This window comes from Dermacentor andersoni, chromosome 10 (genome assembly GCF_023375885.2).
Source record: "Dermacentor andersoni chromosome 10, qqDerAnde1_hic_scaffold, whole genome shotgun sequence".
NCBI lineage: Eukaryota > Metazoa > Arthropoda > Arachnida > Ixodida > Ixodidae > Dermacentor > Dermacentor andersoni.
Genome location: NC_092823.1, coordinates 44,780,064 through 44,795,875, shown reverse-complemented (window position 1 = coordinate 44,795,875; position 15,812 = coordinate 44,780,064). Strand labels below are relative to the sequence as shown.

Below are 15,812 nucleotides of genomic sequence, written 5' to 3'. Positions count from 1 at the left end.
ATACGCTCTCGTACTGGCATAAATTATGTTATCCTCTGGAAAGATATCTGTACACTCTGGTAGTGACAGGGACCTTTGAGAAAGACAATAAAAGCTGTTGCTTTATATAATTCACCTGCTTTCTTTTCAAAGAACTTCATACTTATAGCATTGCCCATGTGAACGTCAGCCTCTTAATGAAGGGTCCAACTCTGCTTACCTACAGTTGCTGAGCCAGAAGAAAAGTCTCCTTCTGGGCCTGATGCCACTAGACCCCTACAAGAAATCACCATACAGGTGCTTCAACTCCACCTTCGTGGGGACCGATGGCGACTGGGTATACCGTACTATTTTCTACAGAAAGCTTGAAAATGTGAGTTGCAGATTCTCAAAATTGCGGCCTCCGAGTACCGTTCATATTGCTTCGAAGTCTTCGTAAATCAGGCTGCATCGTATGTTTTCATGTTGCTGCGAAACAGTTCATTGAAGAGGAAGAACGACGAACGTGTTGCTTTTTGTACCATATGCAACAGTTTCCGCTGAATAATAACCTAAATGCACGCTCCGCCATTTGATACAACATATGATGCACCAGCAAAATACCTAAGAAATGAGTATGTGCCTAATGTCTACGTGGCTAATTGTGTGTCATATCGATCATGTTTCAATTCTAGGTTACAGTATGCCTCAAAGGTAACCTAAGTTTTAAAATTGAGACTTAAGGTGTTTTATAGGTTGCCATATAAAAAGCAGCAGTTATATATAAACCCACAGCATTGTTTTCTCAGAGCTCCCCACTATAATATCTCCAGAGCACGCACTTCTCAAGATATTTTGCAATATGTGTGCCTGCTTGCTAACTCAACATTGATTCCGCCTGATATGAAGTCTTTAAATGTTAAATATATTACCATTTGACTCTTTCACACAAACTATTGAACGAAAGTTTGCTAAAATAACCGAATGGCCAAGAAGAGTTCTGTTGCTGGACCAGGCCTCTTTAGCATATATTACAAAGACTGCCCTGAAAGGTCATGCCGTCATTCAGTAAAAGAGTGTGAGTGTGTAGCGGAGCCGCTATATTCTCTTTGTACTCGAAATCGCCCGGTTTAACTCTAGTATAAGGTTTACTGCTGCAATGCAAGGCAGAATTTTGTGCCTCCACTTGTGCAACCAATTTTTCGTCTTTTAAATATGAACAGCAATTTCTTGTGAAACTGTGGGAAATTTCATGTTAAGTGAGAAAGAATGATGCAGAAATTCACCAGAGGTTGCAAGAGGCCGATGGAAATTATGCCTTCAAGGAAAGGATTGTGTTCAAGTTGCTCGAGTGTTTTTAAGCCTTCCGCTAAAGCCCTAAGGAAGAAGCAAGGTCACGGCGTCCCTCAATCTTGTGCGAAGAGAAGAACAATGATCGTATGCATTCTATTGTGGTCAGTGACCACTTACTACATGTCAGCAGAAACACTTAGTTTTAGTCTTTCGTTCACCAGATATTAACCGACAATTTCTAAATGAATATGTTTGCGCTGACGTCGTGCCGGAACTGCTTCTTCAAGGTCCTATGTTTTGACAAAAAGAATGTTGCATTAGTTGCAAAATTTCAGACGAAAACTATGAATCCTTGCGAACAATTTCTACGGGTGACAGAAGGTGGATTTTAGAACAAGCCAGAAGATGTAGTACAGCGGGAGGGCGTAGAGGGGTGGGCGTGCCCATTGTGGTCCATACCTGGCTACGTCACTGCCGTGGATATCTTAAGTGCATGGGTCAGCAGCAAATCATCAAGGCTGACGAAAATAGGTTATTTCGCTCACCATACTTCACCACCATTGACTACAGTAATGTACGGAGGAGACTGCTTGCAAAGCAAATCAATTTCTAATATTAAGCTTGTTCTTTACCCTCCATGGTTGCTTATGCTTAGTGGCTACGGTGTTTGGCTGCTAAGCACGAGGTCGCGAGGTCGAATCCCTGCCACGGCGGCTTGATTTCTATGGGCACGAAATGCGAAAACGCCCGCGTACTTTGATTTAGGTCCACTTTAAAAAAACATGGGTTGCAAAAATTTCCGGAGTGCCCCAACTACGCCGTGCCTCATAATCACATCGTCAATCAGTGCACTAAAATGGTCAGGAGGGGAGAAACTAAGTAAACGTTTCCTCCTATAGGCAAATCACTGATAGCGGTTGCTAGCAAGCATTGATGGCAAGGCTTGTAGTTTTATTGGCCGTAAAATTACCGATGACGTTCGCCTTAAACTTAAAATAACAAGCATGATGTCGCGCATGCATAGACCAACATGAAGAGATTTCACTCGGTGACCTAAAGCCCTCGCTCTCGCAACCACGTCGTTATTAAGTGTGCTGGCTGCGGGAAGCGAACCCTTCGCGCTGCCTTTCGCTTCACCGCGTCTCTGAAACTTCATATTGCCCGATCTTGGACAATAAGCGCGCGGGAAGGCCGCGCACACGAAGCCACCGGTCCTCTGAGCTCGACTGTTGAAGTACTTGTAGTATACCTGTTCAAGTACACGCTGAGTCTCCAGACCTTAGCACATTACTCAGTGTAAGCGTTGACGTGAGGAGTGAAGTACCTCGTTCTCTTCTTCAGTTCCCTGGTCGACAACACCATTTCGCATTATTATTTAGAGAAGATTGAAGCGCTCTCTTCAGCACCACACAAATAAACGCGGTCTTTTCAGGTGGCTTCTTGTTTCTCTGCGTCCCAACATTCATGAAACGCATGTGTAGGAGCAGTGACTCAAGGGACATCTATTGGTGCCATTTTCGCAGTCCTTCAAGCAGTTTAAGGCAAGAAATAAGCCGTCAAAACCAAACTACAGAAATCGTGCGACGTTGCTACGTCCAGCGTAGACAAAAAGGGCATTGAAGATCGAACCGTTGGCGTAGAAGGTCCAGAGGAGCGCAAGGCAGGAGCAGCTCTCTTACCCTACGCACTAAATTTGTCGGCAAATGAAATTATTTCAGTGAATTCTGATGCACACTCATCGAATATTTAATCAGTGCCTATAAATATACAATTTCTAGCCGGGAGCCCCATAAATCTTCGCGAGAATGACATGCATAATTGGCATTTAAAAAGTGAGTACCATAAGAACCTCTTGTAATCTATCATACACACGTGCTTCATTTCATTCGTAGGCCCCGGTTGCGTGATTAAGTCGAGGCAAGCATTATTCCATGTGCAGCAGACACAGCTGATTCATTCACGTTACAGGCCAATGTGAGCGGCACTCTGCCCTTGGTAGCCTATTCTGCATTACACATATTTATAATTGTTTCTTTTGCTTATTGTGCAGAAATTCATAATTGCAATCTGTTTTTTTCACTAGGCGATCATTTCAGGCAGGCACTTTCACTCTTATCTTGCGATCACAAATTGGCGTCATCGCTACGATGTCTAGAAAGCCGGTGCCTGCATTTATTATTCAGTAGGCATGTCGATTCTGCTTCGATATATGAATATACGTATATAATTCAAACACATGGGTTTTTTTCATTCGTGCAGATAACAGATGAGAGTTTTGCGTGGCACCAGTTCAACCAGCCAGCAGACTGCTGTAGTGAAGCAAGATTTTGTCGTTGGGGAGCGCACTCAGTTAGCATACTGCTTACCACTACGAAATGTGAAAGTCTGTAGTATGCGTAATGTCTGTAGATAATTACTTAAGGCATAAATTAGAGGCGTTCACACAGAGTCACAGAAATATTCCGTGACCGACATTGCTTTTGCATTCATATGCTTACACGTCCATTTAAGACTTCAAGATACCTTTTTTTTTTCACAGTAATTTAACTAATGTAAAGCAAACTTAAAGAAAATAGGTCCTTGTGTAATTTGAAGTTCCGTCTGTAATAAAAAAAGTTTTATAAAATCAATCAGAAAAAGAAATCACTTTCAGGCCCATCTATAATAATAATTAAATATTTATTATTCGTATTCATTTGGCAGATGCTGAAATACATGAGTTGTCTGTATTAGATTTCTAGACGTTTGGTTCCACCATAACATGTCCTGGAACATACAAATTTCCAAAGCTTGAATTTTGGCAAAATAATGGCTATCTCTCCAAAGTAGCCAATCCTGGTACCTGTATGGTTAAGACTACGGTTGTGTTACGTCCTTATTTACTCCCGAATAAACGTTTCTATATTACAATCGATGACCATCGTAACTACTAATCGCCATAGACTGCTAATCCTCCGTAACAGAGCTTTGTGGTACATTCTGTTTATAATGACAAGACAAAGGGCTGTTCCTCACAAACGTTATCTAGCATGTTCGGTTACATTAAATTGAATCACTTTAACTAATTTGGTGTGCTGCGGGATATTAACGCCAATAAGCTATTTACCCATAAGAAGACTGCTTCTAATGAGATATATATATGTAGTCTATAAAACTCGTGCTGATTATGGCAAAGAAAACTTCAGCTTTAATGTAATCGTAACTCTCAATAGGGAGTCAACGGATCTGCAAATTGGTGTCTCTTGGAACGTGTTCAAAAACAGGACTAAACAATAATTGCGTCGAGGTAATGTTGTTCACAGTTGAATAGCATCTTTATGGCGCTACCTTCTGCTTCTTAGCTGCTCCTATGTAGTACTTACAGTGCAGTTGCCATATACGTGTGTATATCCTGGTGGTCATACTATTTATTTTGTGATCTAACAAGTGAAATTGCAAAAGAGAGCTGAGGCTTTCATCAGGCCTTCCAGCCTCTAACCCCGGCTTACTTCTTTGTAACAAAGAAAAATAATACATCGCTTACCTTAAGCTAACTTTTTGTTCGAAAATACCTGTTTTATCTTAATACGATCAATATGCGTTCTTTTTTTTCCTTTAGCACCGCTGGAAAACTTGGTATGTATTACTGCATTAAAATTTCAATGAGTAAAAAAATACTATTACGAGGATATTAAAAATTGTGGCGTGTACAAGAAAACCGGTCGTAGCATTTTAAACCTCACTTGCAGCGCGTACATAGACAGGGGCCAAAAGAACGACGAAGACAAGCGCTGACTTCCAACTTTTTTTTTATTTTGAGTAACTCGCATATATACCGAGACACCAAGACAAAAGCACCCCCCCCCCCCCCCCCAAAGCACGAAACCTACATGAGTATGCATTCACAATTCAAAGGGTCCTTGACCGCCGCCTTCAGATGAACGAGAGCGCATGGGCGACCTAAAAAAACAAGTAATTTATCTGTTAGTACAATTGACTACTTACTAACCGAGTCCCCTTCAGTGATCGGTGCTGTTTCAATGATAAGTCTAGTGTATTAATCAGGATGCCTAAATAAGATTGTGTTTATTTTTTTTTTTTTACAAAGCGGAATACAGTCGCATTGTGCGCAGTGGACACCTACAACCCTTCCCGCCCTTTGCGCACTTTATTGCTATGTTCTTGCATCCTAACATTGAGACATCTACCTGTCTACTCTATATAAGACCGACCCCGCATTTCAGGGGTATCTTGTACACAACACCTTTCGAACAAACTGTGTACTTTTTTCTATAATTGATACTGCAAGATCTACATCCCTTAGCAACAGAATTAGTTCATACTCAAAGCTGTGCAAGATATTTGGAGCAGGGAAAACGACATCGATACCTGCTCTTTGTCTTACTTCTTTAAGTTTGTGTGAAATCCGATGAACGTACGGGATAACAGCTGTTTTGTTTCTTCGATCATGTACCTGAGGCTCAATGCCGCGAGGATCAGTGCTTAACTTACTACGCAAGTTCTCCGAGGTTGAGACAAGAAGGTTGCTAGGGTACCCTGCCACCCTCAATCGAGCGATCTGCAAACTGAAACTTGGTTCTATCAACTGATAACAGGATTTTGTTAGTGCATTATGCAAGCAAGCATGAACGATACCTCTCTTAAGCAGCTTTGAATGGGCGGATGCATAGGACAATAGAGGCTTACTGGCTCGGGGCTTATACATCCAGCATACGTGTTGTCGGGCAAAAGATACCTTCAAATCTAACACCTGAGGGATCCATTCTCCTGAAGCTCATGTGTGAGTGTGAGCGGAGTTAAGCATTCTTCAAACAGATCCAACGTCCGACGAACAGAGCCAGCCACACAGCTGTCCTCACAATTAGAATAAAAAATCATCCACATAACGAAAGGCTTTTTAGATTTTTGTCTTGCCTAGCCGTGACATGACGTTCCTGTCTAGGTAAGCCAAAAATAAATCAACAATATCGACATAACAACACCGCTTTGATTTTCAGATAAATGACGTTCCCGCAAAAGTCTAAATAGCCCAAAAGGCAAAGGTCCTACTAGTTGTTTTTAAACCGGCAAGTGTGTCACCGCAGATGTTGCAAGCTTTCATAAAATTAATGATAAAAAATATGTGCACTGTTCGAAGTAATTGTGCCTGAAACAAACTGCTTCAGAAATTATTGTTGGATGTTACTGAAATGAGTGACACATATATAAATAAAACCAAAGAGTTCAACTTCTGTTAAGAAGCTAATAATTAAAAAAACAACTACGCCAAAGAAGTTACAGCCGTAATTAAGTGGATAAATATTTACAGGTGAAGGTTAGGTATGTAATAAAGCTGACGTCAGCAAATGCCGGAAGCGTCAGTATTCTATGTTTTGCACATGGGATGTACCTGTTTTTAACGTCTGTTTTCACCATCTTCAATTAGCCGATCCCGAACATAGTGCCTGAAGATGTCGGACAATAACGCCAGTGAGTACTATGATAATGATGATGATAAATATTACTGTGGTGATGATGATGCCTATTACAATTATATAGACGAGAACTGTGATAATTGCGACCACCACGACGGCAATGATGATGATGATAGCGGCCGGCAAGAAGTTGGAAGGCGATTTAACATCGAGTGGCGGTTGTTAAGTTGTCGCTTCAACGAGGCTCTCACAATGACTTATACGACCCATTAACCCGCCCAGAAAGGCAATGTCTTCCACCGACTCCACAGGAGGGCCGTTAGTCTGTCTAGCGTTTGTCTAATAAAACACAAATTGCAATCACATAAAGGCAAGGGCAGCCTATATTTATTCAGTAAGGTCCGCTACACCATAGAATCCAAAAAGAAACCGCCATAAACCTTTCCTACGAACTTTGTGGAGCCACCTCATGAAGAAGTCCCTACGCCTATTTTCAGCAAATACGAGCTCAAGTTTATAGCTCGCGACGGTGTTGGGACCGCTCTCCTCGACGTTGCAGCGAATGGTAAGAACTAAAATTAACCTGTGGCTTTAAGGAAGCATTGCTTTAGTGTAGTCACATTTCAAGTGAGTAGGTTTATTAGGTGTTAAAAAAATAAATGCAGAATTGCAGAATTGCAGTTCTCACTAGTTTCGCGCGTTACACAAGGACCCCAGTTGGTTCGCCTAGTCTCCTCAGCAAACTAAATGACGCTTCTTGTTTATATTGATTTGAAGTGAGAAATATGTTCTTTGTTATGCGCGATAAAAGTTATCTTAGTTGAATGCACGCTTATAGAAAATATCAAAGGCTGCCAGACTGTTGGGCCCCCTTGAAATCGCGGATGATTCGACAAATACCTTCACATGATTTTGGGTACTACAAGGTCCACATTTCGAGCTAAGAAAAGAATTTTGATGACTTCTGCATGGGGCAAAGGTTGAAGAGCCTTGGTTATTTACGGCCATTGCAAACAATTTCGTTGAACATCTGTTGAGACAACTATAAACGTTATTGAGAAATATATTGGAAAAATGGGAAAGGTTACTTCAAGGGCGCATGCGATGTTAAATGTATGTATATAAATTCCAGCCTTTGTAAAAAACTTCCTTCAGTAAATGCTCAAAAGCGTTACGCAGCTGTTATCCGGTGTTTCTCAGTGCCCCGCGAGAACACTGCGCCTCACTGGGCTCACATTTGGCGTAGTAGAAAGCGCGTTAATTTGCGAAATTTTAACGTTGAAGGCTTAATTATGGACCATAATAATGTTTACTCAGTGCGCGTTTTCAAGAAACTTTCGTGCGTTGTACACGAGGCACCCACGGTGTCGTCCACATGCTGAACAGGCCACCTTCTCCATGTTTTGTGGAAATCGGAGCAGGATATGGGCCACGTGCAGGCAGAGTTTTACGCGTACTGAATAATTATGAACTTTGCAGATAATTACTTATATGAACGAGCACTTTGTAGCGAGATACTTGATTCAAGGACAGTGTCGCACTTCGCTAGCTCTGCCGGCAGAAGTATGACAGCCACTGAAATCAAATTTTGCGAAAAGGAGGGAACAGTATGGCTAACGTGCATGCGAACTTAAAAGCCGATCCATATCCGGCCAAAGTAAAGTGAGGATTCTGCAAAAAACTCTTTATGCAGGCACTGAAGGATGAGGACTACGTTCTAAATGGTTGTCATACCCGGCCAAACTTTTGAAATGTTTGCTGTAATTGCCAGCTAATTAGTTCCTAATGCAATTGCTCGACGGAAGCAGCGTCGCTGGAAGGTTTAGTGTAATTCAGAAAGATCGCCCAAGTATGTGAGATCGCTCTCGCCCAACTTTCAGTGCTATGGAAGAAATTGCTTATCATAGTAAAAGAAGATATTCGTATCCGTTATCGCCGTCATTCTTATATTCGGTGTTTCATTTTCAGATTAACCATTCTTTTTATTTCCTGTAGCATTTAGCTCCATTCTACTTATTGAGCTGCAATAGTCAAGCAGGCATACATTACTTACACTGGAAATTAATACGCAAAAGCAAATTTTCACTAATTAGCTTTTAAACTGTAGTTACGCTCGTGCACATATTACAAAATACGCATGGAAGCGTGTCATTTCACAATGAACATTAATTTGAAAAATATTTTGAAACTATAACCAGTTTTGAGATAAGTACAGTCAGTCTTGTGAAAATTCACTGTTGTTCTACTTACTTTTTTTTACCAAAACACGTTTTTCCGCATTGAAGCTCCACAGTTACTAGAGCGGTGATGCATTTGCTCGAAACAGGTGTAATCCTAAGAAGTAGTTCCAATTGGATCAGGCTTTAATATGCACGGGCTACAAGCAGTGTTTGGCGTACAGCAATTAGTTTGAAAGCTAATTAGCAACAACTTATTTGTTCAAGTATTCGCTGTCAATTTTTGTGCATATGTTGTCTGCCTGTCAGAGTAATCTAGCTAAAAAAGTACAATTATGCTACGTGTAACGGGTGATTCTTTAAATATTAACAATAAAATAAAGATCACAGTATATAGAACTGACTGCACTGCATTACGTAGGCTCGCTATTATCCAGCAACTGCATTTACCTAAAGTATTCGACAGCATCAATCGCTTGTTTAGGTGTTGAGCTTGATAACACACAAGAATTGCGAGCCCGCTCTTATATAAAGTTGTTAGAACGACTACAAGCACTCAAATACTATGTATAGTGGATCCCACGCTTTTTCTTGAGAAACCTAGATTACTGCCGAAGTTTACACTTTGAAAAAAAAATGTTGATACTTCAAGGGCAAGCACGCACACACATCTTGCAGTGTCTGTGATAATCAGAGGTTGAATGAAAATTCGTTAAACTTCACTACTAGCTCGCTTAAAGGCGCTACATAAAACCCTAACAAGTTTTCCCGCTTCGCTCACAGGGCCAAGAAAGACAAATTTCTAATTTAAAGGAAACAGCGTTACCCTACGGCCGACACGTACCGAAGTCTTTCTGTTTATTTTACGCACAATAATTGTTACTTTTGTGTAAAATTACTTGTTCAGCGTTGCGGAGTATCACACTCACGTTTTCCGCAAGGTTTCCCAAAGTCAATGAAGAATTGTAATTCATTGGAAGCAGGGGCATGTTAAGTGTAATGTGTGACGAAACATCAACTTTCTTGGCCTAATTAAAAACATTGCAACTAATTACTGAACCCTCTTCTCGCGCCTATTTTCATGCGTTACACCAGCTTTTTATTGGTTTCCCCGGTTTCCTCAGTGCATTGAACAAGGCACCATCTTTATTTGTACAAATTAGCGGCGCGTTATAGACAATGCTAAAGTTGAATTCATAGCGCGGGGGTAATAAATTATTTGCAACATGGTACGCACTTACGGATAACGTAGTACGTAGTTACGGCTCAGAATTTAGCCAACTGTCCTCGCCGAACTACGAATGCCACGGAGTAGAACTTCGTGAACTGTTCTACTGTAGAAATCAGTCCGCGAGGCGAAATGCGTGTGCATGATATACAGAACGTCCAAAAAACACTAAAGGGCGGGAGCATCGTCATGCATGAACCCTTGCAAAACTGAGTGGCGGGGAGAGACAGGGAAAAGGGGGGCGCACTGTGATTCTGTGACTCGCTCGCTTGTTCGTCCCCGGAAGCTGGGGAATGGCATGTGCTCTTAGGCGAGAGGGGAGGAACCAGAGGGACGAGGACGAGAGCTTTCCGCTCGCTCGTTGGTTCGCTTACATTGACAATCACTGTCGATTGTTTCTGCAGAATATTTATCTGGAATGAAGTAATGCGATTGTTGACAATGTTATCGGCTAACATTAGCTTTTTTCTTACTGACTTGCTTATGCTGCACCATTTCTTTTGGCTGTTTCCCTGTCGCAGGGAAAATTATCAAATTGTTAGAATATAAATTGCACTGCTTCTTTCGCTAAATTCTTACTCGTGGTGTTTTCCTGGCAGTGAATAAGGGAGCATACTTTGCTATTCCGTTCTCCCACGATTTGTCGCAGCCGCTACAGGAACGCCTGTGAGTACCTGGAGATGAGTTCGGAAAACGTTAGACATCTTAATCTGGTGTCAGTACTGACTACACCACTGCTTGCAGTCAAGCTATATCATTTATTCGGACACTACATCTAGGGTATTGTTCATCAAGGGGTCACCTACTACAGTAGCTGTACTACGCTTGGCATAGCTCACCGAGGTGGCACGCAAGCCCTTCCATCGCTTCGAGATAGCGATATCCACAGAGACAAGAAAATGACACCTTACTTAGGTTACAGATGAAAAGACTCGCGGACAGCAGTAAGAAAACAGGGTCGTCCCTTCTTCTTTACGTATCATTGTATCTTAGGCATCTTTAGGCGTGGAACATTCAAGGCATTCGCAATTTTGCAGGTAGTGAAGAACTTCCCCCGACCGTGGATCCAAGGTACACAGTTATATTCGTCACGAATAGTTGCATTATATTGCGTGACGACAAAACGGCATTCTCTGGTAAGCCGCTCTTGTTAAGTATATGCCAGGCATTGCATCAGTTGCAAATTTTAAGATGGGCTTTCTGACAGGGTGCTTGACTTTTATTCATCTTTACCATAAATCCTAAACATAATAACTTTCGAGGCTGTGGCGATTTATGTCTCCTGAAAGAAGATACCTCTACGCAGCGATAACCTGACTAATATGTCTCATAATGACCAAGAACCACACGATTATCAACTATTTGCTTGAAAGTGGCCTACCTTTGCAGTTCTTCCTTATCAAGCTATACAAGTTACTATATTCTTGCTCCCTTGAAGTCCTACCTGAGAAATACGCAGTTTCGCGTACGTATTTTCAATGTTCTTCTTTTTTTTCAAAATACCAGTTTTGATCTCAAGCAAAAAAAATCTAATAATTTCAAAGAGCAAGCTTTTACTGTTTCTTCCCGCAAAATTGCCTACGGTATTCTAGAAATCGTTTTAGCTTGTCTCTACCTTCACATGGGATGGACAATCACGTTTTAACTATCCTCCGATCGAAAGAATACCAGCTCAAGTATGGTTGTATTTGAGCAGAAGCCCAAGTACCATTCGCAACGTACCTTTGCCAACTTGTCAGATGTTTTGTAAAAGTGTAATGAGTTCACGCATCACGGTGTTTCGTTACGTTGCTTAGATGACACTCGTGAAATTCGAGAAAATTTTAAAAAGGCATAGAACGAGAAAGTTTCAGAAGGGCACCAGCCTTAATGGAAGCTTCGTGTGAACATTTGTAGCCTAACCAATAAGGGGTTGTGCTACCAATGTTTGCACTATTTTAGCATAGCCACAATTTAGCAACGTCTCAGGAGATTCTTCTTGGTTCAAGCGATGAAATAGGGTGTGACGAGGCTTGAAAGCGCATTAGCTGACTTTGCTTCTATAATAGTTTAACAGCATATGTGCGTTAAAATCACAGGGAGCAAGAACCTGTGCCAGGCCTCACAGCCTTGGCTCTTCTTTTTTTTAACGAAAGACGCAACACTAACTTTCAAACTTGCTTTCAGGGAGAAAATTACGCTTCATCAATAATTTTTGTTTCGCGACAGTAAACAATGACATACATCTGTACAATAGCGAACTTGCTACAAATAACTGCCATTTAGAGTGCGGCCTGTTTGCAGCTCATCGACGAGTTTCTCCGATCATCCTTTGCATCGCCCTTTGCAGTGGTCGGGAATGTCTGCTTTAAAAAAACATGCGCAGGTGGGGAGTACAGGAGGCCGGTAGAAACTTCACGCATCAGTGTACGTGCTACTCGCGTTTTCTTTAAATACAGCTTGATAAAACTAATTGAGAAATCTGCGCTGAGTCTTGAGAGAAAGGGCGAGTGAGAGGGAAATGAGATTTCAGACATTAGGTACACCTATGAAGACATTAGGGAGTGTCCTAAATCCCAAACATTGTAATTATTAAAGAAACTTAAATAAACATTGGTTCAGTGCGGCGGTAGTATCTCAAATTGTTCATGCGTCCTGTGCCTACAAAGATTTCCTATCTTCTTGAGCTTTTGTCGTGCTCATGTTACAAATCTGTTTATTTCTAGTTGTTGTTGTTTTAAATTTATCGAATGCTTCAGCAAAATGGCCACTAGACTAACAGAATTTTTCCTAATTGACACTTCTTGGGCATGAAGTTACATATAACCAACTATAAAGCAGCCATTATCAGAAGCGGTTGCGAGGCTCCTAGCAACCTTTCCCAATAATCGAGCTTAAACCTATTAAACCCTGTCGTGAACTAAGTAACACAGAATTCTCCATCATGCATTTCGATTTAGTACGATTAAATGGATGTGCAACTGCTCTGATACTTGTGGTGTTTAAGGCATCGTGAAGTGCTTGCTAGAAACTGTATCGGATATGCCAGTCGTAGGGTAGCAGTATTTAAGGAACGTAAAAGGCAACTTGGGGAAACAAAGACGCTGTTCTATGTTCGCGCGCCGAAACGTTCTTATTATAGATGTTACCTGATATGCCCGTATTGTGTATAAGACTCCCTAGATTGTCGCCAATGTGCGACTTTTGGCGTCCATTCAGTTGCGCGGCTTCGATTGAGCTGACGCCCACCAAGTATTGCGCGCTAAGCGTCTCAGGCGCCTAAAGCTTGACATTCCGTGCATAGTACTACCAAGTAGCCCATATTCAAAAACAGTTCAGTCTAAAAAATAGAAAAAGTAAGTAATGTATGTGGGATTCGTAGATAAGCACTATTAGAAATTATAGGGTAAAGTAAGAATTGCTGGTTTACGCCTACAAAAACAAGAAGCAGCGGGGATGAGCGATATTAGGCCCTACGGTATGAAGTTTGGTGATCAGTAATTCATAGCGAACGCAGCCCGCTTTTCGAAACCACTAATAACCACGAGGCGATACGGCAGTATGTGTGCAACTATATGCTGAGACCTTCCAAATGAGAGGCCACAGAAGCGACACGACACTTTGAGTGATGATCGTCGCGGGCCCGTAGAGACCTTTGCTTTAACCCGATGCCTCCAGCCTAGCGCTGTCCATGGCGATGCGCGTTCGATTCAACATTCGGCCAGTCAGTTCAGCAGATGAGCACACGTCTCTAAATACGAACAGAGAGCTTTCTAAAGGAAAATCGATGCATCTGATAGTGAAAACTGTTTGCTTCTGTCGCGGGGCTCTTTGTTACGGCGCAGCTGTTGGCGTGTGACGTTTTAACACAGGTTGACTTTACAACGCGCTTCCCTGCCTGTGAAAGAGCACAGGAGAAGTCGACGGTGGCTGCTTATTATCCGAGTTGATGCCGGCGCACTTAACGCAGAAGTCTTTTCTTGGACCCTAAGGCGAGGCGTGGAAGGCTTTCTAAGAGCCACGAGGCAGTGGTGCCGATGTGGTATTGCCACTATTTAACAGCCGCGTAACATAACATTGTTTAGCGCTTCGTCACCCTTCTGCATGCAAATGGGCAAAATCAAGGCTTTCGAAACTTGAGTGCGGGCAACGTTTCAATTCTTTGATATGACAATTACCACGGCTTGGGAACTTTCGATAAGATTGTTTCAAACCCTGCAAGCGATCACAGGCGTTGACTAATTTTCTCTTGTTTATGGCAAAAAGGCGTTCGTGTTTGAAAAAGAAGCATTTTCTTTGGAGACTTCCTTACGTCAACAATTCGCTTTTTTGTACATCTATAGTAAACAGGCTTTAGGCAATGCTTCGTCAAGTTTTATGTGCGCACTAAAAATGTTTTTTACGTATATAGAATTATTTATTTATTATTAGAACTTTTGTATGTGGGAGTGAATAAATAAAATCAAATATATGCCATATTTTATTGGAGATTCGTCTCTAGTTAACAGTACGGTATAATTTTAATACATGTTTGGAATAGGATTAAAGCACGCATAAGGCTGGGACGCAGATAGGGAAGTAGATAGGATGGCGCTTGTCCTGTCCATTTGCCTATCTGTCTGTTGTGCGCTTGAATCAAATTTCAAACATGAATGTCAACCAAGTTGCCCAACTCGCTATCTTATTCATCATAGTAATTTTGGTTCTTTTTCAGATAAACCTATTTTCTTCATGTGGCAATTAGAACAGACATACGACTACCCCTATTACGACTGTCTAGAAGTTTATGAATTCATATCTAAGAGGCCTGGTTTCGACTCCCGCGCAGAATGCAATAACTGCTGTGATAGTATGCCTCAAATAATGCACATGACCCACCGTGATTGTGGCTTAGACATGAGCAACATTAACGTACCGTGACACAGGAATTTCTCTGATATGTCAAGATGCTGCAAGCCACGATTTGTGTGATTTTCGCCCTAACAAGTTAAAACCAACTACAATAAATAAATTTCTGCCTAAATATTTTTATTCAAGTGGACTTACAATCATTGCTTTAATGAGGATGAATATTTAGCAAAAGATATTTTGCTCCAGCTTTGTTCGAACCGTGTTGCCTGTCTTTTTTTCTTCTTTTTTTGCTTGACTGCTTGTTCATTTCTTTTTTTAAACTTCTTGTAAATTTTGTTTTCGTAAATGTGACCTGATTGCTATTCTCGCCGCATTTAGCAGCTGTAGTTACAACTGTGAGAAGATTACTCTCTATGGTGAACGCCTATTAGACCCTCCCACCATAATAAGAGCGCACTCAAATACGATTAAAATAGGCGACATAGACAGTTACCCATGCTAACCATGTAAGAAACATTCTTGGTGCAGATTCCGTCGAACGTAAAAGTAATTTCGGCATTTAGGGGGGTATAAAAATGCAGCTGATAAGAGTCAACAGGTAAGGCTATTATGTCGGTTTTGTCTATGAAATATAATGTGAAGTATATGCGGGAAAGATATGCTCGAAGATGGAAGGTCGCCAATAATATGCATTTTATTTACGTGCATGGGTTGGAATGTTTCCCGAACTAAGCAAGTTGCTTGAGGCGCTCAAACGCGGACAAATTGTCATTTAATCAATTGTGGAGCAGACAAGCAGTGACGGGGATAATTGTCAGCTAGCATAAAGCAGGGAAATTGTAGAGATTATGAGTTCCATTAATCTGCAGAAAACTAAAGTAATGTTTAACAGTCTCGGAAGGGAACAGCAAT

General features: G+C 41.4%; 1 protein-coding gene across 4 annotated transcripts in view; it reads left to right on the top strand.

Annotated features, from left to right (window-relative positions):
* The window catches only part of LOC129380632 (uncharacterized), a 38,740-nt gene extending 23,660 nt beyond the window's left edge, over positions 1 to 15,080 (top strand). For 3 of the 4 annotated variants that reach the window (XM_055062233.1, XM_055062234.1, XM_055062232.1), the window contains 5 exons: positions 206 to 352; positions 4,850 to 4,866; positions 7,163 to 7,230; positions 11,108 to 11,206; positions 14,764 to 15,080. In XM_055062233.1, the coding sequence (XP_054918208.1) occupies positions 206 to 352; positions 4,850 to 4,866; positions 7,163 to 7,230; positions 11,108 to 11,206; positions 14,764 to 14,969 (537 nt within the window). In that variant the 3' untranslated portion in view covers positions 14,970 to 15,080. Of the gene's footprint in view, positions 1 to 205; positions 353 to 4,849; positions 4,867 to 6,676; positions 6,721 to 7,162; positions 7,231 to 11,107; positions 11,207 to 14,763 lie in introns of all 4 variants that reach the window. The other variant, XR_008608810.1, reaches the window with a different exon arrangement.
* Positions 15,081 to 15,812: the final 732 nt, after the last annotated feature.